This window comes from Echiichthys vipera, assembly GCF_963691815.1.
Source record: "Echiichthys vipera genome assembly, chromosome: 12".
Taxonomy (NCBI): domain Eukaryota; kingdom Metazoa; phylum Chordata; class Actinopteri; order Perciformes; family Trachinidae; genus Echiichthys; species Echiichthys vipera.
The window spans coordinates 8,663,830-8,687,367 of NC_139837.1; the positions used below are offsets into that span (position 1 = coordinate 8,663,830).

At 40.1% G+C, this 23,538-nt stretch overlaps 2 protein-coding genes across 2 annotated transcripts; one reads left to right on the top strand and one right to left on the bottom strand.

Moving 5' to 3' along the window:
* Positions 1-1,275: 1,275 nt before the first annotated feature.
* Positions 1,276-10,382, bottom strand: eif4eb (eukaryotic translation initiation factor 4eb). The gene is made up of 7 exons (XM_083923634.1): positions 10,359-10,382; positions 8,625-8,728; positions 4,621-4,716; positions 4,409-4,472; positions 3,258-3,371; positions 1,660-1,799; positions 1,276-1,563 (listed from the first exon to the last, which is right to left on the bottom strand). Exons 1-7 carry the CDS (start codon positions 10,374-10,376, stop codon positions 1,449-1,451), a joined length of 651 nt encoding a protein of 216 aa, XP_083779760.1. The 5' UTR covers positions 10,377-10,382; the 3' UTR covers positions 1,276-1,448.
* Positions 10,383-10,497: 115 nt separating this feature from the next.
* metap1 (methionyl aminopeptidase 1) lies at positions 10,498-21,799 on the top strand. Its single transcript, XM_083924674.1, has 11 exons — positions 10,498-10,635; positions 12,809-12,860; positions 13,125-13,234; positions 13,465-13,525; positions 17,233-17,324; positions 17,420-17,503; positions 17,730-17,868; positions 18,670-18,801; positions 19,179-19,322; positions 19,425-19,490; positions 19,859-21,799. Exons 1-11 carry the CDS (start codon positions 10,519-10,521, stop codon positions 20,023-20,025), a joined length of 1,164 nt encoding a protein of 387 aa, XP_083780800.1. The 5' UTR covers positions 10,498-10,518; the 3' UTR covers positions 20,026-21,799.
* Positions 21,800-23,538: the final 1,739 nt, after the last annotated feature.

The window sequence follows — 23,538 nt, forward strand, 5'->3', positions numbered from 1 at the left end:
GGCTTAAAGAATGCCGATCCTTGAGAATGTGTTGACATTTGTCATGTTGAAGTGGCATTTTTAAAGGTGGCATTGAACTGAGATGGGAAGCCATGTTGCCCAAAGTAACCTTTTCTTTTCAAAGTTCTTTTTACACTGACATTTTAAGGGATCTTGCTTGGGATGATGGAGTGGAGGTGGGTAGGTTTGAATTTAGCACCTTCACGAAGGCGAACAGTGCATCCTAAGATACTTGGAAGCTGAAGAAGGAACTGTCCCTGAGATTGTTTGTATCTGCTTTAGTATTATTTTATACAGTAGGAATGTAGATCATTGATAGAAAACTATTGGATGGCTTACTACAAACGTTCGTCTTATACACTGGAGAAGTGAACCAAGTTGCCATTCCATCAGAACCTTATGAGATGGGAATGACTGTTCCAGGTATTAGTCAAACCCTCATGTTACCAGGGAAAGTTCATTCATTCATTCATCTTCAACCGCTCGTCCCTGTCGGGGTCGCGGGGGGCCTACCTAACACGTGCATGTCTTTAGGATTGTGGGAGTAAACCGGAGAAGTTATTGTTTTAAATTAATTTTAATTAATGGTGGGTTTTTTTTTTCTTCTCTTGGGAAATGATAATGCCCTTTGAGGTGTCAATAAGAAATTAGTGGACCCTGCATAGGCAACCGTTCAGGCGTCCTCATTGTCCATTAATCCCTGAAGAATGGACACTTTAAATGTCATTATCTCTTACTTAATGGATACCCTGCAACCAATCAGAATCAGGTATTCCCCTGGTGGTACAAAAGTCTACAATACAGCACCACTGCAAGTCCAAAAGCAAATTGTTTATAACAAGGAATGTACCAATTACAGGTTGCAAAAAAGTATAACGCAATTTAACAACTAATAATTGCAAAAACCAATGTTTTAATTATATTAACACTCAAATGAATATGAGTTATGAAATACTTTTAAAAGGTTGATTACATGCAACAGTTCAAGGCAAAAAAAAGCATAAAACAAAGGTCTAACAATCTAATCATATTGCAGGGAAATTAAAAATAAATTAGAAGGGTTTCGTGTCCTTAAGGGTTACAGCAAACCAATGATGCTGTAGTAAATGGGACAGAAATATACTTTTTTGCATTTCAGAACTCCCTGACAAAGAAAAGAAATCAACACAAATTTAGTAGAGTATGCAGCACTCTAAATCCCATCCACTATTAATACCTCTCATTGTTAGTGTTTTGGAAGATTTATATTCATCTGTGGGGGGGGGGGGGGGGGGGTTCCCACATGGTTCAAGTCCTGTGCAGGTTATGGAAACATTTGGCACGTAGTCTTGGATAGCGTTTTTCTTTTTCTTCCAGATTGCATTCCGCAGAGTCTTTGCTGCAAAGTAAACTTCTGAACGAACAAACAAATAAGACAAGAAAAATGAAAGAGGCACATAGGGCATTTCTCAAACGACAAATTTGTTCTTGGTGGTTGAACCGCTTTTGGTGGCTGTGTCTGAGTGAGATTGGTAGCCAATAGTCATCTTCATGGGGAGCCCCAGACGCTCCTTGTAAACTCTCCTGTTGACAGAGACATGACACCATAAGATGATGCAGAGAATGTCACCACCGGTATTCATGGATGTAAATACTTGGGACACTGAAGACACGGCATACCCTATGTGTGTGACGGCATCCCGGTTCTCATAGTCTGCTGTCCAGATGGCTATTTTATCTCCTTTTGTGCGGATGTTGACCACGGCTCCGCAGACCTCATCGCTGTGGTCGTCAAAGGCTTCTCCGACTAAGCACAGGAGCTAGTGAAGGGATGGAGGCGGAATAAAAGCTACTGTAATAACATGATGCTTCACATCTCAGACTTTGACTAGAACTCCTAAATCTCCACACTCTCATGAAGGAGGAAACCCCCGGACTGTTGGTTTTTTCCCCTTCATGACTGTGGATCAGCAAGAATTTGAACTTTCTTTGTCTTGGCTGCAGTTTTACAAAAAAAGTTTTAAGGGTATGGTAACATTTCCTGGAATTTGTGTTTTAACTTTAAGATCAGTGAGGTAGCAGCATATTTCTAGTAACAAAGAACATGGAAATATATATATGTATATATAAACAAACTTATCAGTGCAACTGATCTACAGACCGGCCTGGACAAAAGAATAAAGGGATGCACATGAATGACAGGACAAAGTACAAGGATTTGGATTATCGGCACCACTGGCCCAGAGCCAGGGCTGTGATCATGGATATCCGCTGGGACATCTCATTCACAGATGCGCTCATAAAACGTTTTACGTGAAGAATGTCAGAAATACTAATTCCTTTAATGATAGGAAAACATCTTAGCAAATGATAACCTTGGCAAACACAACATCAACAGGCTGTAAAGTAACAACAACAAAATTAGAAAAAGGTATTATATACTGACAACCGGGCAGGGGTTGTGGTGAGGAGGAGGGAGGATGAAGAGCAGAAAGTGCAGGTGCTGTAGGTGTGTATTTGAGGAGCAGGGGTAAATGGTAAAACTTACCTACCACACCTCAACAAGGGCATACTGTGTACATAATAGAAATAATACATAATACATTTTCTGAGTAGATCTGTGAAGTTCAGGCAGCTATCCATACACGTCCTTGACAAGGGCAAAGCGGTAGGAAATCATTAAAAATTGTGTTTGTTCACATTTTATTCCTTCTTTGTTTGTTTGTTTGAAAACGATTCATAAAAATATTGATGTTAAAATATATATTTGTTTCCAACTTAACTTATGCTGAAACAATTAGTGAGAATGCCATTGAAAAAGAAACGGTCTCCTATTAGTCCAGACAGACCAATGGTTGCAGCATTGACAGTAATGCAAGTGCTGTCTGCTAACTGGCAAGTCAGAGCTTTCCAGATGTCTGTATCACTGTCAGTGACCTTTAGAGCAGCGGGAGATCTCGCCACAACACTGTGCGGACTGCAGATTTAGCAGCGAGCAAGCCAATTTTCTGCTGCTGTTATTTGGCTGTGTTGTGGCCCCTTTGCATCAGCTCAGCATACAGCCAAGGCAATAGTGTGTTTATACATAAGAAGATAATGTTGTGAAAAGGATGAGAATGCAAGAACAATCTGATCCTTGACCCACTACAGGTATGGGAGGAGTAATCACCTATTTCAGTGGAACAAATGGAATGACTGCAGGTACTAAATGAGTAATCACTCATTTAAAATACAACACTGAACAGGATACACAGCAGAGAGGCTGAAGCCAAACCTACAGTTTCCAGCCAGAAGCGGTCCAGGTCTAATCTCCTCTGCTGCTTGTTGAGTGTGATCAGCCAGCGCCCGCCACGCTTGTTCCTCTCGTCCTCCCACATGGGTTCAATGCCATCCTGCAATCATGGTTCAAATTGTCAATACACATCCCAAAACACTGCACCAAAAGTTCTTAACAGCCTTTCATAATGAGCATGATTTCAACACTGCCTGCAAGAAATAGATATATTTTTCAGCCCTTCAATCATCCCAGAAATTATTTGAATCTGATTCAAGGTTTGCAGCTGGAATACTAAAAAGGGTAGCAAGAACTTAATATGTGCCCAGTGATGGTTACATATATATTTGCCAAAAATATAACATCTTTTTCTCAGGGTGCATTTCTGCCTCATGAGGCAGGGTTTTGTAAAGAATTACATTTTCTAAGACTTCAAGAGTAAACCTAGGACCGTACAGGTGCAGATAAACCAACGGCCCTGCTCTTTATACAAGCTCAGTTGTTAGTCTTTGCACGTTGATCCTGCTAACGAATGTCACACTTGATAGCTGCTTTTACATTCATCACCATCGTTACCTATTTCGCACAGTAAAAACAATGGCTGCTAGGATGAGCTCTTTTGCAGGTGAGCTGAGGTGGTTGAGACAGATTAAGTCAGAGAAACCCTCCAGTATTTATGGTGTTGTGCCTGGAACATGGTGCTGACAATTCAATCAAGTATTGTTCTGTTTGAGGGAGCTTTATTTGATTCTGTTGTTGCAATCCAGCAATTTGGCTTTATTGGTAAACTGTTTAAACATTTCTATTACATTATTAATTCAACTATTCTCAGAAGGATCAATTCTCCTTTGGGTGTAAATTATATCAGCTGCCGTATGTGAGGGTCCAGGCAAGACAATGTCTCATGATGATGAAAGAAAGATGTGTTATAGCCTTTTACATGGTTATTTTAGTTTCATTAAGTCAGCATCAAAAAGCGAAAACACTATTGCCCTTGTACTGCTGAGCACACAATACAGCAGCTGTGGACAATAGAAAGTACTTTCTCTCTACACCAAAGGAGGATATTGGCATGAGAACTTATTTTTTAAAAAGTGTTTTTTTTTAACTAGTTACTCTGCACATTTACATAAATGGTATATAAATCACACACACCTTAAAAAGGGAGTAATCACAGCCTGACAGGAGGTTGCTTGACAACTGGATGTGGTTGTAGAGACTGGAATGAAGAGAGCAGAACATTGAGAAAACATGCTGATGTGACAGTATTTCAAAACACGGTATACAGTCATGACATTTTACTGCTTCAGTCGCTCCACAGAAGTACAGAAACACACAAAGACTGGGAGAGATTTATTGCTCCTTACGCCCAGAAATCTTCAACTGTGTCAAATTTAGAGATGAGACGCAGGTTAGCCTGCCATGTTTTGCTCTTGTCATTCTTGAAGAACCACAGGGACCATCTGTTGGGTGAAAACACAAAAGGGAATTTGCATGAATATAACAAGGCCCTAATTAAACATGAGGTAAACAAAAGTAACCAAAAGTCATTGAGCTTCAGAGCAAATGGGCGACGTATGAATTCACCTGGATGTTTCTGAGAAAGGTTAACCATGCCAGGCCATCGCTATCTTGGTCCTATTAACTGTGTAATTAATATATTTATATTGACTATGTAAATGCAGTCTTTAAATAAAATATTTACAGATTTTTTTACACTTTCAGGCTATAAACAGATGTGGTTTTGCAACCGATGACCTTCCATGGTTTAACCCTTTGTATCTACCTACAGAAGGTTAATGCATGATGAATAGAACGTTTTATTATTATATAGTTTTACAATCATACTACTTTAAAAGTAGATTTATTTTGGGGCTTAATTATGTGGTATTGGATTGGTGTGTAGACTTGCGTACTTGCGACCCAAATTTTCCAGTATTCATATCTAAGACTAAGTCTAAGTCTATTCCTTCTTTAGGTAGGTATTCGATTTTCGATTTGGGTACTTGGACATTTGTTTTTATATAACACAATCCTTAAAAAAGCCTTTAATTAAACTGAAAGACACATGTTACAGTACAGTGTGTTCATTTCAGCTCAGTGTGAGAGTCTTAACTGTGTTTTGGTGTCATTTATTGTTGCAAAAGGGGGGTTTCAACATCTGGTGTTGGCAGGGTCAGTCAAAGGAGAGGAGGCTGAGAGCAGAGAGGCCCAGGACATCTTGATAAGACATCCTTAATTTAGTTTTTTTTGATACAGACATATTGACTGGCATAAGGGTTGTTGCCACGCAGGAAGGGGAGGAGAGCAGAGAGGGTGAGATAGAGGCAAAAGGGTAGTAGGTCACTTTTCTCTCCTCACTCTGGAGCTGGGTGCACAGCAGGAGTGACAGTCGTTAACTGGTTCCTCTGCTACCAATATCAGCTGCTGTTTCAACAATGTTAGACTTAAAAAAGACATGCACACCAGCAGAAATTCACCGTGGTGTTCGGAGCAATTAACACTATCCGCTAATTTGAAACAGAGCAACGCTTTGCTGCCCATCTCACCTTAATGTCTGTCCAAGTCAGGTCATAATGGAGCAGTCTGAAAGTGTGTAGGGGTCTGTTTGGTCATACTGTGGCAGTTAGATTTCAGGCGATTTAACAAAGATTAACACTGTTTTTGGACACACTTGTTGATTAGTACCGAAGATGTGAAGCTCAAGAATTGTAATTGGGACACAAGCATTTTAGGCTTCAGGTATCGAATATGCCTCAGATACTTGTCTCCGTATCAGAACAACTCTATCAGCGACTGCCCTCAGGTCTTTGGGTTAATAATAATTAAGAAAACCGGGGCTGTCTACACTATTATACAGCCATTAAAGCAGCTAGTCTGCCATTGAGTTTGGGTGGTGTTTTAAAAAAAGAACACAGTGCAAATAAATCTCAGAAAAGTTAATACAGATACAATTGAATTCCCTTATATTGTATATGCATAAAATAAGGTCTGATAAGTATGTATATATATATATGACAATTCAAGAGTTGGTAGGCTTCAGTTTACAGCACGTTTGTGTATTCCTAGTTAACTTGTCTAAAGATGGGTAGCTACAGGGTGCTTCATGTACCCCATGAAGAAATAAGAAGACCACGATGATGAATGCTATAGGCTAATGTTTGACCTGTACTAGCATAACTTAGCTGTATGGAAAGCCATGTTTAAAATATTGTACTAAGTTATCCAAATGAAACTCAGTCATTTTAACAGAAATTTTTGGGGAATAGTTTGCCATTAGAATGCCACCGATGTATTTCAAACCTGAGCTGTGAAACACCACTCCAGTGTTTAAGGTCCAACTTCTCCTTTAGCTGACTGGCTTTCTGTTGAGTTTGGTTTTTCTATCTGACCCTTTTGAACACAAATATCCCTGCAGAATTTGAATCTATATAAAATATTCAATACTCGCTTATTTGTATTCAGCACAGAAGGGAGTGGGAATCTATCTTGAGTTTGGACTGAGAGGAAAGCACTGAAACACTCTGGACTGTGAGGTAACCAGACCATCACACACAATCAAAGTCTAACTGTGGGGAAATAAAGTCTCCAATCTGACTGCTTTTGTTGGACAAAATCCACTTTAACACATGAAGAACATTAAAGCACACAGATAAGCAACTATCAAACCATAATCAATCATTGATATTTTCACATAACTTTACTTGGCCTATACATTTTTTAATAGCCAATGAAAAGGTTTAAATTTCGTGTAAACATTCAATTTTGTTAACTTTCCAGGTTTCTCTTGGTGAAATACACTGTGCTCGCTATTGTTTTTGGTGAATGGTCGATTCATGTCTCGCTTTCACTTCTGTATGAGCCGTCCACTCAGATGTGTGAAGGAAGGGTAATTCAGTTCTTGAACTATGCTTAGAGATCCAGCATTAATGTCACACATAGGTCACCAATCCTTTCTTTAAGTTGAAGATATAAACATGTTCTCAAGCTTCACATTTATACCGTTCCACACAGTCTCAGCTAGGTTTTACCTCAAAAGTCTAAGCAAATATCAAATGGTCATGTAAATTGCATTGTGTCCCACCATCTGAGCAATTACTAGAGCACTTACTTACAGTTTCCCCCAGAAAGGCACCCGACAGCTTATTAGCATTAATATAGGGCCCTGCAGTTCCTGTGATAACAGAATCATGGATGGTATTGTGAAATTGAGAATATAAAAAAGTCCAACAGATTCCACAGGGCCCTACATTAAGTCAGTGCTAAAGGTTGACTTGAGCGTGAACATCTATAGTATACAACAGAAGTGAGTACACCCTTGTGCAATATCACTTAAATGATTCAAAACCTTTAATCACCTTACACTATTTGCATTATTTTTAAGGTGACAAGCAGAGTATTTCCTCTTATGAAGGATCAAAAACAAAAACTCAAAGTAGAAACGCAATGCAACAAAAGTGAATACACCTGTCATCACTGATGCACAAGTTAGAAAACCTGTGATCTCTCAAACCAAATTGAGTATACCTGTGATTTCCAATTAGCCTAATTGCATGAACATGGTTGTCGAATGACCTATGGACACTAGAACTCTCTCAGTCTTGAACCTATGGGTTGTGTCTGCATGTCTGCATAATGGCTCCACATAGAAAGGAATTGCCAAAGGGAACTGAAACATCTGAGTGTGCGACTTCACAAAGATGGAAAAGGATACAGGAAGATCGGAGACCAACTAAAAATCAGTTGAAACACAGTTGCAGCAGTAATCAGGAGGTATAGAATGTCAACGCTATACACTGGAGAAATACTGGCATTATCACAGCTAAAAATCTGTCAATAATTTAGCCTATTTGATCAATAAATGCATGTTTAATTGCCCATGACAGTGCAAAACCCAAGGATATTCCCTCTTCCAACAACACAAAACTGTGAAAAGCAGTACATATCTGGATTTTGGCTTGATTTAACTACCAAGAATTACAAATTCATCTATTTATTTATTTATCTAGTATTGCTGCAGTTTCATTTTCTGTCAATCCAGTAATTGATCAACTGACAAAAAGTTCAATAAAGTTGGCATACAACACTAGACAAGTCATTAACAGTCATGCGAAGGGAAAATACTAAAAATATTCAAAAACTATACGTTCTTGTTCTTAAATTATTATCAGGCATCATTTCAACATGGAAATGATGCCTCATAGCGGGTTTGCAACATGGAAATGATTTGATGTCACAGAGAGAGAATGACTGAACTGCTTTAGAGAGTGGAGGACGTTATACCTACTTCACCGTTTTAAAAATGAAATATATAATAGGCTAATATTTGCCTTATTGAATCTGTAATAAATGTCATATTGCAGATCCTAACCTGTTCTGGAGGGGGTGTTTCATGTAGGCCTCTGGGTTCACAATCTCTTGTCCACTCTCCTCAGCTCCATCTTCATCAGGCTGGGTTGGACTTGGGTTGGTTTCCTAAAAAGCAGTTAGGTAGAGATGAAGTACATATAATGTTGGCAGTGCGTTTAATTTCCAAATGTAAACTGCAAATGACCATCGTTTTCTAATGTAGGTCATGACCGAAAAAGAACGAGGTCACGGGTGCAAGCGGCTGAAAGGGGTTTTCTCAGGAGGGTGGCTGGAGTCTCCCTTAGAGAGAGGGTGAGAAGTTCAGCCATCCGTGAGGAACTCGGAGTAGAGCCGCTGCTCCTTTGCGTTGAAAGGAGCCAGTTGAGAGGTGGTTCGGGCATATAGTAAGGATGCCCCCTGGGTGTTCCAGGCTCCTCCGGCTGGGAGAAGGCCTCAGGGAAGACCCAGGACTAGGTGGAGAGCTTATATCTCCACACTGGTCTGGGAACGCCTCGGGATCCCCCAGTTAGAGCTGGTTAATGTGGCCCGGGAAAGGGAAGTTTGGGGTCCCCTGCTAGAGCTGCTGCCCCCACGACCCGACCCCGGATAAGCAGTTGAAGATGAGATGAGATGAGATGAGATGAGATGGTCTATCTGGAGAAATAATCTTGGAACAGTAGCATTTCATCTAGCAAATTTAAGTGAAGTGTTAAGTTAAGTGAACCCTTTAGCCGTGACAACCACATTATTATGGTATAAATACAAATCAAAATATAGAAATAGCCCATTTGATAAAGCAAAAAGGTTTTTTTTCTAATCTCAAACGATATTAGTAATATTTTAATAAATTTGAATTGTGTAAAAAAAAAAAAAATTAAACCCATGACGTAAGCATTCACTAGTGAAACCTGATATGAACATCTGGTACACATTTCACTGTTATGTGAAGCTAGATTTTTGCCAGCTAACTTTGCTAACATTACCCACTATACTACTGGTGGCAAGTAACTCCATTGTCTGTATTCCCAGGGTGTTTAATAATGAACAGAAATTACTCAATACGCAATTTCCATCCAGTTTAAAACACGCTCGCTAAATTAACGTCACTCCCTTGGTACAGCATGTCCCTTAAGTTATGACATGACTTAACAACAAGCATAATATTGAACCAAGATTTGCATGCATTTCATACAGCATCTAGTGTTTAATATGGGGGAAAAAACTTTTAAAACTCTGTTACCATCATCTAGCGTTAGCTCGGCCACTAAAGTAGCTAACGTTGCATTAGAGGTCAGCAGGGAGCACCGTCACTAATGTTGACAGCTGGAGTTTTAGCTACAGAAACAGACTATTTCTATTTATGGAGTTATATTTCATGCCGAATTTAGTGGTAATTCACAATTATCATATTTAATGAGTGTCACTTAGGTGTGTACATTTGCGGTTAACATGACTAATAGTACACTAAATTAGTGTGTCTATTCGCAAAGGTGAACGGCACGTCGGTTAGCTGTAACGTCAGCCTAAAGTTGGGAGATCTCCACACACAGGCATTCCCCTTTTACGCTTAGGTCGTGGCAAAACTTTAAACTACTCTAAAACAGCACACGTGACAGTAACAACTATCAATTTCATTTTCAAAGTGTAATGCTTTAAGTCATACATACATTTTAAATGTAATTCCGCACTAGAAGTTAACGCAAGAACCTCCCCCCGAAAAAACATTTTTATATGTTCTTTAAGAGAAAGTGCTCACCGGTTCGGCGGTCGCCATCTTACAAATCTCTGTTGGGGAAAGTCTCTGCTCATTTGACCGAGCTGTGCACACGTGACGCGCCCTGCTGCGGACATGCGCAGTGCGCCTCTCTCTGGCTCGGCTGCTTCTCTGCGACTCCACCCCTCCTGCAGACGAAGGCATGGCGAGCACCGAGGCTAGAAGGGAGTGTGAGACAGAGGGCTGCAGCAAAGACGCCAAACTCCAGTGTCCCACATGTATCAAGCTTGGTATTCAAGGCTCCTATTTCTGCTCGCAGGTACTGCTTCTTTTTTTCGGCTTGTCCATGTTCAAACGTCGGCTGTAGCAACACACCTGGGCCCTCTTGTCTCATCACGAGGCTGCTAACTGTCAAGCTAGCTCGTTAGACATGTGTAACGTTAGGTGTCTTATAAACCACTAATAACACCTGGTTAACGTCAGGGTGATTCCCTGTGGCTGTGTTATGCTATACAGACCGCACAGGATGAACAATGCATTCAGTGATAGTAACTGGAGCTATATTCGTAACGTTAACTGGAGGTCGAGGTGTAACGATAGCTAGCTAACGGTTTGCTGGTGAGCTAAAGTAAGTGATGTATTGTCCCTGCTCAAACCCAAAAGCATTTAGTGTGGAGTTTCTATACTGACAATGTAAAACTGCATGAATGAATGTATAGTGCGTATGAATCAGGTATGCTAGTAATGCATTAGGCTGCAGGTAATGATGAGCTGTGAAGTGCCACAGAGTTGATGTTGCATGACAGAGCATTTGGTGTCACGACCCTGGTGGTACTTTATCTCCTAGCAGACAGAACCCCACTCTCAAATGTGCCACTTTAAAGATGGATTTCTTATGCACAATAAACTTTGCTAAAGCAGAAGCTACTCTCCATGTTCAGCTGAGCAGGACCTCCTTGAGCACTATGACAACTTTTAGTAGTGTCAGACCCACTGTCACTCCAGTTGTCTTTCACTATAAGGGCTTGTGACAAGTCTTGGGGATCATGTGAGAGTTGCTGACCTGTTGATAATGTTTACAGATGCGGCTTTGGGGCTTTTCAGACACTACATTGTAAAAATGTCCCTGCCAATAAAACATTAAACGACAGTAGTCTCTCTCTCGAGAGAAGAGCTCTGCAGTTTTCAGAGTCAAAAGCTTTATTAATAGTTAGGTTGGGTGGCAGTTTAAATTATCTTATGGTGCCATGGTATTTGACCCTAGAGATCTCTGCTGTGATTGCATTTCTGGATGTGCAACCTGACCCTGCTTTCTATATTCCCCTCTCTCTCTTTCTCTCTCTCTCTACCTCTGTCTCTCTGCTGTTAACTGTCCCATAGAGACACAAACATTGAAGTTAGCAATTGTAGAGTGATAGCAGGTTAACAGGTGTCACATAGAAGTGGTAGGCTAATATAGAATCTGAAAGCTGGAAACCTGAAGATTAAGTAGAGATTAAGCCCAGCCCTGTGTGTCCAGTTCTCAACATACATCTGTAATAGACATTGTGCTTTGGATATGCATCTATTCAATGTTGAAGAGACACAAACATCATTGAAGTTAGCCATGGTGATAGCAGGTAAACAGGTGTCACATAGAAGCGGTAGGCTAATATAGACATACATCTGTAATAGACATTGTGCTTTGGATATGCGCCTATTCAATGTTGAAAGTTTAGAGCGTATAAGGGCTTAGAGCATTATGATGGGAGTTCATGATTCCCAATCATATAAGTCATTTTTGGGTTGATACCATTTGTAACACAGATTTGGTGCCGAATGTAACTGTCTGCCACTCGAGAACTAACAAAATAGGTCAAACATCTGTCCAAAGTACCACATTAAGACACCAAGACCTTCAGGAACACCATAGGAAAATCCATGATGTGATTTGGTATTTAAAAAAAATGGATGCAACTGCTTAGAAACCCCCTTATTTGTCAATATATCTAGGAGTGCCATCCATCCTCTGATTGCCCCAGGTCTCTAGTTTGTTGTTGTAGATTTTCACAAGGCTGTGATTATCCTAGAGGTCACAAGCTCATTTTATACAGTCGGCTCAAGATAAAAAAAAATGGTCCTGCTCCAATGAATTGGCTACTTTGGGGACTAACATTATCACACATGAAAACAGTTGGGCTCATTGAATCCACAAGTGTCTCAATTTCAAGACTGTTTAGGGACCCCCCTGTGCAGATATATTATAATACTCCATTTTAGAATAGGCAAAAAAAAAAACACAATTGTACTGCTTGCAAAAAACAGCATGGTTTTTGTACCAAACTGTCTGGATTATCATAAAGCGGGCATGTCTGTAAAGGGGGGACTCATCTGTACCCATAGAACTAATTTTTATTCAGATATCTTAAGTGCAGAGTTCAAGAGACTGCGTTGTATATGATCATGCCAGTTTTAGTTGTCATTTTATTGTTCCTGTCTGTTTTCATTTCCAGGAATGTTTCAAGGGGAGCTGGGTATCTCACAAGTTGCTGCACAAAAAAGCAAGTAAGTATTACGGATCATTGTCAGTTCTATAACTCTGTAACCTCTATGGTGAACTCATTTCACAGTAGCTATATGAATAATCTACATGCGGTTTTGGTAAATAATAATTATAGACAAATTCAAGTTTTAGAAAATAACAAGGGAATCTACACATGGGGTTCAATTTGCTCTTGTTATGAAAGTCAAGAATGGATGATAGCCCTTGACTGTGATCTAACACAGTGGTGTCAGATGCTTCAGATACCTTGTGCTGTGTTTTGTCAGAGGAGGACAAGAACCAGAATGAATCTAAGAACTGTGTGGAGACGGACATCAATACAGATCCATGGCCGGGCTACCGCTATACAGGGAAACTACACCCTTACTACCCACTGGTAAGTAGGCTTAGTCTGGTCTAGTTGGTTAACAATGGCTGTTGCTGTGCAGCTGTGTCATTCACTGATACGTTTTAGGATATATTAGTTTTGAATGTGTCAAAACAATTTTGTCACTACCAAATTACTTCCTCAAAAGATCAGAAGACAGATATTAAAAGTTGTGGCTCGCATCAACTATTGTCCTATATATCCTAACGTTTCTGTCCTCCTCTTGGCCCCTGGTATAGACTCCCATGAGGCACGTGCCCGGTGACATCCAAAGACCTGACTATGCCGATCATCCCAGAGGTAGCTATGTTGCTTTATCACGGAAATACGTTTACAGCTGATCGCTTTGGCTCATCGCTCATTGGGGAAGCTTTGATTTATTCTTTTATTCTTTGAAATTCACATTTTTTGACCTGGTAAAATGTAATTATTCATTTATTTATTTCAGCAATATAGGACCAACATCAAATATGTTGTGTATGACGTATTGTTTGGAAGCATAGCCTTGAAGCATAGCCGTGACATCCTGGCATCACGAGAAACACTTTATCATGTAAAAATGCAAATATCTGAGTTTAAAACTATTGCCAAAGTTGCCCCAGTACATTCACATTTCAGTGTTAGTACCAGGGAAAGCCATTGCTATCCAAAATGCAGCGTGGGAGCAGGGCTTTTGGAGCAAACTGACTATGGACCAAGGTAATTTCTTTGACCTACCAGAGTTGGTTAACGTTTTTGTAAAAGTGAGGCCATGTGTGTGTTGGTCAGCCGGTCTCATTTGTTTTGTTATTGCTGGAGTTTGGTGCTTTGCTAACATTAGCCTGTACGGGATGGGGCGCAAAGTACTCAAAGAATGCTTCACCTTTGTCTTGCAAAGCTAATAATTAAGTCATTTAATCCGAAATGTGACCAACTGGGTGCTGCACTGTGTCATTGCGATTGAGTTCTGCATTTCTTTCCATCACTACACCGTTATTAATTTAGGTTTTCCAAAAATTCATTCTTGTCATTTGGGAATCGATTCAGAATCATAGCAGATAACAAAAGTGATTTATATGTCAATCAAGTTTTTTCACCCAAACCTGCTGCCTGTGCCCTAATGCACATTCAAACCATGACTTCAACATAGCCGTTAGCTATGGATGGTGTAGATTTGATAACATGTGAGTGCACATTCTGAGTTGTAGGCTGTTGAAAGCATGTCTCACTGTGTTAACAATAGCAGACAAAACAGTCAACCATGCATGTGTTTTAACTGTTTGCATGAACACACAGATAAGCTGATATGCCTTGTGCCGTAGGCTAAATAAATCTGTACAAACATGATAGCCCGAGCCTCTGCACCCCTGCAGGGGTGCTAAAGACAAGATCACCTCTTGTACTTGTTAGGTTTTTAGCAATTGAGAGTACTAGCTAGCTAATAAGTATTCTGCTCTGCTTTGTCACTAGTTTATGCCATGGTCCATTTTATCATACGTCATACAAAACGTTTTATCACAGTTTTCCTTTACAAAGGAAACGGTGAAACACAATCTATAAAACCACACACCACAATCTGTGGTTGTCACCAGCTGTTTGCAAATGAGTTCAGACATTTGGACCTTTTATGTGTTCTGAGCAGGTGGCTGACAGCTGTATGCAGAATGAGATGTGTATTCTCAGTAGGATTGGTAGTAGTATCATTTCACTGGATGATTCAGTCTTACTATAGTAGGACATGAGAGAAAACACTCTCAGGCTAGACTGTGCCCTTGCAAAATGAAAAATATTGATGGGGCTTTTAATAAAAGTATTCCTGTGGCGTTATTTGCACCTTGTTTATTGTGATTTTATGCAGGTCCTCTTTTAGTATTTTATACTTAAGAATCATTCAATTTCATGTTAGCACCTTTCTCCTGTTGGCGTCTCTTTCTAGGATGACATTTTAAACCTTAACCTGAAATCAATGTTGCTTTGTTAAACAGCCCAATAACCTCCCTCTCTCTCATATCTCTTCCCACCAATGGCTTCAGCTTTATTGCAGGGAAAAAGCAGGTCTGCTGCCACACTATGTTTTTTACAACCAGTTTTCCCTGTATGTGTTAATTATCAGACCTATAACGTAACCTGGCTTATTTACGTCCATTTATCTGGGCAAGTCATTCATTCGTGTGCAACCATGGCAACCTCTGCATCCTTGTCATCTGACTGCATGGATCTATACTCAGGTTGTCATGGTTACAGTCTCCTTTCATTCTCTTGTGATGCCTTTTCAGGGTCTGAAGCACAATTGTTGCAGGCTAGTGTTTTGTAACGCGGCATTGTTATTGAGCTGACGTCAAATCTGGAATTGTTTTTTAATAGCATAAAAAAATGTGATTATTATCTCTAATTGACCTATAAGTAACCATTATGAATAATAATTATAACTCATACACTCTGATCCTTTCATACCTTTCTTCTTTTCTGAGCAGCCGTATCAAAGCATGAGTAAGTCTAATTGTTGCGCTCACACTGTCGGCTCTGCAGGTCACAAGGAGGGCTGTGTTTGACGTGTACACATACCTGTCTAAAGCCTGTGTTGCTAGGCAACTGTTCATGTTCATCCAGCAATCATCTTGTTGAGTTGATAAATTATAAATCAGTGAATTGTCGATGATTCCATTGCTTTGAACAAAATGTATTAAAATACTGTCCTAATGTACTTTTCTTGCCCAGGGATTATGATATGATCTTGTTTAATCTATATTTAAATTGCAGCTAGTCTTGTGTTGGCAAGCTTACTGCACTGACAGCTGTGCTTCTATTCCTCTCCATAAAGTGGTAATAGGCCCGCAGTTTTCCCCCGAGTCAATAGTGTCAGTGCTGATGCTATAGCTTATTGTGTGCAGGAGCAGCTAGTTGTCCCTAGTACCATACCTCTGCAAGATGCTTTTACGCTGGTTAGAAATGATTGATTTAAGTTGAAAGAATGTCATAACAAAACGTTTTAATTTATAAACCATTGCATTACCATTACTTTTTATGTTCAAATCTTTGTCGTTAAAAAGATCGCACATTGAATTTTGCTAGTGATATCAACAGAACCAAGCACTTGGCTGAATATGATAATTTAAGTATTGTTAGTAAACCAGTCGTAAGCCCCTTTCACATAGAGATCCTACAAAAGCGCCAAAGTGACAGAACACCACAACACTAGGTTTTTTTCATTCACATAGAGAGAGGGAAAGAGAAGGTGGACTATTGCAACAGGGTTTCTGTAATTTATGAATAACGTATGCTACTGAGAACATTGCTCTGTCACTTTTTTACCTCCCTGTGGGTTGATTACTGCGTGTCGTTCCCTCCTTCAGCTTTCCCATTCACACAGACGTCAGTTCGACGCTGTTGCGGCTCTGGGACTAGCTTGGCTGCCGGCTCAGAGGTGCAACAGATCTGTACACCCGTTCCGTCTCTGTACCTTTCACACAAACTTCGGGTAAAATAAAGGTGCAGCCTTGAACAGACTGTGTGAAAGGGGCTTCAGACGTGGCTTATGCTGAGAGTAGATGTGGCTTACATTGACACTGAGAGCAGGTTCGGGCTATAAATGTGCATTTGAATTTGAAAAAAAATCTATGTACTCATTGTTTGGAATTGTATTAATCACCTACTCTGTTGAAGCTGCCAGGAGTCAGACACCACAGAAGGTAAAGTTAATAATAAGGGTGGATACAATGGCTTCATATAATCATCCACATTTTATACCCTTACTAAGAGTGACGTTTGACTGCAAAATTACAAGATGCTGACGCTTGTGCCTTCTTACTACAAAATGACTCATTTTCAAACGTCACTTATGATGTAAAAACCCAATCCAGTTAGGGAGTATGTATATTTGGCTATGGTGGTCAAGTGGATGCTGCGTTTCAAAGTTGATGGACTTACAACAGCTGCTTTGCAAGCTCCAGTTTGAGTGAGCTCATCAGCACCACTGAGTATTGGCATATGACTGATGCCAGTTGTCTGTCCTTGTTTCCTTCACACAGGGATATCTGAGTCTGAGCAGTTTCTGAAGGGGACATCACAGATCAAGATCCTTTGTCCTGAGGACATCGAGGGCATGAGAGTAGTGTGCGAGGTAACAGAACAGACTGTCGTTTTCATCACATTGCCATTGTATGCATTTGTCTTCTATTTAATGCATTTTGGTTTTGACATGTATGTAATTTGCAGCTGGCACGAGAAGTCCTGGACATTGCAGCTGTGATGGTGAAAGTGGGTGCTACAACAGAAGAAATCGACCATGCTGTGCATCTGGTATGTATATATACACATACACAAGTTATAAAGGCTAGGATGCTGCGTCCTCTCTTACTCAAAGTAGCCTTCACACAAACACTATGATTTCATGTCCATTGTGATGTTGAATCACTGTACACATACAGACCTTACCAGCGGCTTTATGCTGTAAGGTAAGCGTCACTTATCTTCATTACACGTTAACCCTTACTCTTTCTATAATCATCATGCTTTGTCTATACAGGCTTGCATAGCAAGGAACTGCTACCCCTCCCCTCTCAACTACTACAACTTCCCCAAATCCTGCTGCACGTCTGTCAATGAAGTCATCTGCCATGGCATCCCTGATAGAAGACCATTAGAAGAAGGAGATATCCTCAACGGTATGCTCATTCTACTACATATTACATGATTTTGGGACCCTAGCACCAGCTTCTAATGGTTCATATCATATCTGTGATCGCTGTACTCTAAACTATATATTTTTGATTGTTAGAATTAAATTAGTTTAAAGTAAGAGTACCACATTTTGTCACCATTTCATAAATCTTTATATGTAAACCCCTAAATAACAAAGCTAACACCCAAATATTCTCACTATTGTCATATTTTCAGTTTCAAACAAAGTCCTAGAGACAGCTCAGCTAAGTTTGGGTGGGAAATGGTAAATTTAAGGGAGTTGAGGGGGTAAAACGATTCCTCATCCTTGACAAATGGTTGTACCAGCATCCTGAAGTGCTGTCAGCGGGAGTTTGGCCAATTTTAGAGTCTTTATGAATATTTCTGCTAAGATGGTATCTTCCATCCACCACTCCCCTCAGAGCGTCTGATGGAGCACTTTCCAACGACTCACCTCTCGCTGGGTTGTCCGACAAGATAAATTGTTTCATTAACCTGCAACAGTGGGGATTTGCTCGTCCGATCCGCTGCTCTCTATATTTCTCGTTAAGTGGGAAAAGTCCCAGTTTGCCCACTCGTATTTCCATTTCCATCAGCAATTTTCAAAACAAGACAATTTAGTTTGGCCTTGCAAATAGGTTGATGTTTTATCCACGTTGACACAATCATACTATTATAGTTCAGGTTATTCAAAACACTGCCTTCTTTGTGTTAAATCTAGTTAGAATCTAGTTTGTTGTGTAACACAATGGCTCTGTCACATTCACCATCTCACTCTCATGCAGTGGACATCACCGTCTACCACAACGGTTTCCATGGTGACCTCAATGAAACCTTCTATATCGGCGAGGTGGACGATGAAGCAAAGAAGCTGGTTCACACCACATATGAATGCCTTATGCAAGCCATCGACTCTGGTAGGAATTCCATCTTGACTTTCCTTCATTTTACTGATGATGAAATGCAGAAGATTCATTTAAGAAGGTGTGTTTTCATTACATAGTTTGTCCACCAGAGAGCACTGACATTTCATTGCAAGCTGAGAGTGAAAGTTCATTCTTGACCTTGGAAACAATATTTTTCTGTTTCTGACCTGTTTCCAATGTCAAGAATGAACTTTGAATCTTTATTTTTAAGCTAAAACGAATGCAATCGTGGGTATTTATCATAAAGGCTTCCTTTTTGGATATGCATCATTATGAGATTTTTTTAAAAACTCTGAATTCCTACGGTTAATGTTTCCAAAGCCTGTAAACCTCATGCTTCTTCATTTTTTATTTAATTTTTTCTACAGTGAAGCCTGGAATACGCTACAGAGAATTAGGAAATATCATTCAGAAGCACGCTCAGGCCAACGGCTTCTCTGTGGTGCGGAGCTACTGTGGCCACGGCATCCATAGACTTTTCCACACTGCTCCCAATGTGCCACATTATGCCAGTGAGTCACACACCCGCCATCATACATTTTTATGAAGCATGGGAAGTTACTATTGAATTTCTCCTACAACAAAGTGATCTCTATATTCATTCATCTCACCAGAAAACAAAGCAGTTGGCGTTATGAAGCCTGGCCACGTGTTTACCATTGAGCCCATGATATGTGAAGGTGAGTGGAGCTGTCTATGCATGAATACGGATAACAACAACAATTACAGAAATATTAATAATAATAGATATAATTGACATAATTGCCTCAAACAAAAGTTGTTGTGATTAAACAAGACAAATGTTGCAATAAAGCAGACAAATACTACATTGGCTGTTGAAACCGTGGTCTCATTTTCACCCAAACGTAGAAGTGTGATAAAGCAGACCCAGTCATGTTTGAAACGGGTTATTACAAATATTAAAATTCACTCTATATACTCGGGTATCTAGTGAGCGAGTACCAGACTCAAAGTGTTTGTTTCTACAACTCTGATTAATTGATGCTGTGTAAGACAAAGCCGCATGTTTTTGCATGTCACGTCTCAGGTGGCTGGCAAGACGAGACGTGGCCCGACGGCTGGACGGCGGTGACCAGAGACGGGAAGCGCTCGGCTCAGTTCGAACACACCCTGCTGGTGACGGAGACCGGCTGCGAGATCCTCACCCGCCGCATGGAGGACAACGGTCGTGCTCATTTCCTTAATCAAATTTAGGCTGGACTTGAACGCATCAAGGACTGGACTTTCCAGACACAGACACCCAGCTCCTCTGACACACACACACACACACACACACACACACACACACACACACACACACACACACACACACACACACACACACACACACACACACACACACACACACACACACACACACACACACACACACACACACACACACACACACACACACACACATGCCTCAAACAGAGGCACCACTTCTAGAGCTCAGTTTAACTGTGGCTCTCATTGTTCTTTGGATTAAATAACAGTTCCTCAAATTAAATGGAAGTACTTGAATGTGTCTTATATCAAATGTGGTTCGCTTTATTAGTGAAAACTGTATCATCCGAAGGAAATATGAACATATTTATGAGATTTGGTTTTGCTTAGTATTCTGGCTTGACATCAGCCGTCACCCGTTTTGACCTCTGGCTGGTGTCACCCAGAGTTTTTACTGGCTGGCTAGTTGTTGTCTGTCGTGTGTGGAGCTCAGGGCAAATCCCAACTAATACGCTATGCTTAGCTTCTTTTCTCTCAACCTCTGCTAACTTAGTCAGACGTCATATGAATTCCCCAGAGATGGACTGAAAAGAATCAGCAGTACTGGAAACAGAGGAGGGTTCCCGGAAACTGGGTCCACAAGTCTCAAAACCTCAACAACCAGCAACTCAAAAAGTATTTTAGATATAGAAACTAAAAAGATTGCTCTTAATTTAAGTTTCAGGCAACGCAAATCCATCCCCTGGCAGTTCTTTTGCAACAGAATCAGAGTTTAACAGCAGACATATTTAAAGGAGTAGTTCGTTATTTTAAGAAATACACTTAATAGCCTTCTTGGCCAGAATGAGCTGAAAATCTGTGAACCTACAGCAAGGAGACAGCTAGCTTAGCATAAAGAGTGAAAGCAGGAGGAAACTGGAAAAAATCACTAATGAAAGCTCACTATTTAACACATATCTTGATTATCTGTTCAAAAACATTCTGTATGGATTAAATAAACTTGATATAATGTGTATTTTTCAATGTGCTGTTAGGTGGATTTTGTTTCCCTGTTTCAGAGATTTATTCTAAGGTAGGCTGAGCTAAGCTAACCTCTCCTGACTGAAGCTTCATATTCAATGAACACAGAGTTGATGGCAAAGATTGTATTAATATTGCCATCAAACTCTTAGCAAGAAAAGCAGAATTAACATTAATATAATAATAATAATAATAATTATCAGTTGATTTATTGCTTCATGCAAACCTATTGAGTTGCTAATCACAGTCCCAGGGCAACCATCACTGTCTTGTCGACCGGGCGACGTGTCCAGTAGACTCACTCTAACTTGTTCGAGTGTTGCTATTATTAGCACAGTTTTCCAGTTGACTGCGTCAGCCATGGTTGCTAGGAGAATTGTGACGCAACCGCAGAGCATCTACGTAGAAACCTAGGATGAGAACAACATTGTGCTCAAAGTTGTTCAAAGTGCCGAGCTTGTTGTTCCTGCTTTGAGGAATACTCTGTGTCTCTTGTTTCCAATAGCCCCGGTGTAGCAAATGGAGCCTTAAAGTGTGAATCTAGGAACTAAAACATGCCGGTTATCTCAAAGCACGTTAACTGATGTTTCCCCTTATCTCAACAGTCACCATTTTTCTTGACGTGGGGATTTTCCTGGTGTTCGCAGCATTCATTCTTTCTATTTTCAGAGGACTAATGTGATCACAGTTTCTCTGCCATCTTTGTATTTCTTCTAATGGAGTAATAAATGACTCTTCTGTAGCTCTGTGTGGGAGAGTTTGTCCTTGGATAGATTAGTGATCTCAATCCCAAACATGTCATTTATTACTGGGATTATCTGGGTGTCTGTGAGCCTCAATGCATTTTCAAGCTCTGGAGCAGGTCTCTTCTGTTCGTGGTGGTGCCTGCTGCTGTGGTCCTGCAACTATTAGTCATATATACTTTCACTAGTCTTATAAACTATAACATTTGTAGCCATAAAAACACCATCAGTGGTATGTCTTGCTGTATCATGGCTGCTATTGCCGCTACTCATCATTGATCATGTTTGCCACCATAATTATCATTGTCATCTTCTGTCACCTTAGCTGTGCGTGTTCCTACTATTCTGCTGTATTAACTGCCATAACATATGAGTCACATTCACATTACTATAGATATTATAGTTACTGTTACGCTTTGGTTGCTTGCATCTCTGGAAGTGTGTCTCTCTCTGTCCATCTGTTCGTCTATTCTCTCTCCTTTTCTTCCTCCCCAACCGGTGCAGACAGATGTCCGTCCTCCACAGAGCTGGGTCTGTCCGACGTTCTTGTCTATTATAGGGAAGGTTTTCGTTTCCAACGTACTCTACGGGGGAATTGTTGGGTCTATGTAAATCATAAGTCATAGAGTGTGTCTTTACCTCCTCTGGAAAGTGTCCTGAGATAACTTTTGTCACGATTTGGCACTATAAATACAATTGAATTGAGCACAATGATTGTCTAACACATTGGAAATTTGATTTTGAAACCATTCGTTTCCCTTAAAGCTACATTAGTGTGAATATGTCGGTAAACCTTTAACTTCATCAAATTATAATGAAAGTTGATTTCTTTCCATAAACATGACTTCATTCAAAACTTTGCCTATTTAGTATGCAGTGACTTAACAGGATAATTCATGTTGTGGGCAGACTTTGGTGGTAGTTCCAGTAAAAACAGCTGGGATTCAGAAGAAATTAATGACTCAAACTGTTGTGGCATTATAAATCGGCTCTGCCACGGCAGTGTTTGACTTATACAGCATTTTTAATAGCCCATGCCGATATTTAGAGAGCAGGATGGCCTATGACCGATATATGCCTATATGATGGGTAGTATTTTTTGCATCAGATAAGTAGAATTAAATAATAAGAAATAATATAATTTGATAATCTTTAGTTGTAGGCTATAACCTGCAGCAAAGATGGTTGAAGGCTTGCTATCGTTCAAATCCAATCCCAACTAACTTTATTCACATTTTCTCACTAAAAGACCAGAGTTGATCTAATTATACAGACAGTAAACGAGCAGCATATGAAATATATTGAGCGCTGAAAGCTAGGAATTTAAGTCCTACCACTTTGTCAGGTATCGAGCAACATTGGCTCGTTTCTTACTGTTTCACAGCACCCGCTGACGTTTGTCTCTACAGAATGGTGAAACTGACACAAGGGGAGCACTGACAAGATGTGTCTGTAGTTTGTTGCAGGCATTGGCCAATGCTGATAATCCCGGTTAATCAGCAGGCCATTACGCGATAGCACATTAATGAACAATGGTACCTTTTCTTTTATGGCAGCCATTTGGACTTGTCATAAACGGGTGTATTTACCAGTTTTTGTGTGTAAAACTTGCAACGTTTTTTACTTTAAACACAAAATTCTGTCCTTACACACAAAAAGCTCATCACATATCCAACTAAATGCAATGGAGGCATTATTTTTTATCACTTATGTTTATCTGCTATGACAAGTCAAAATG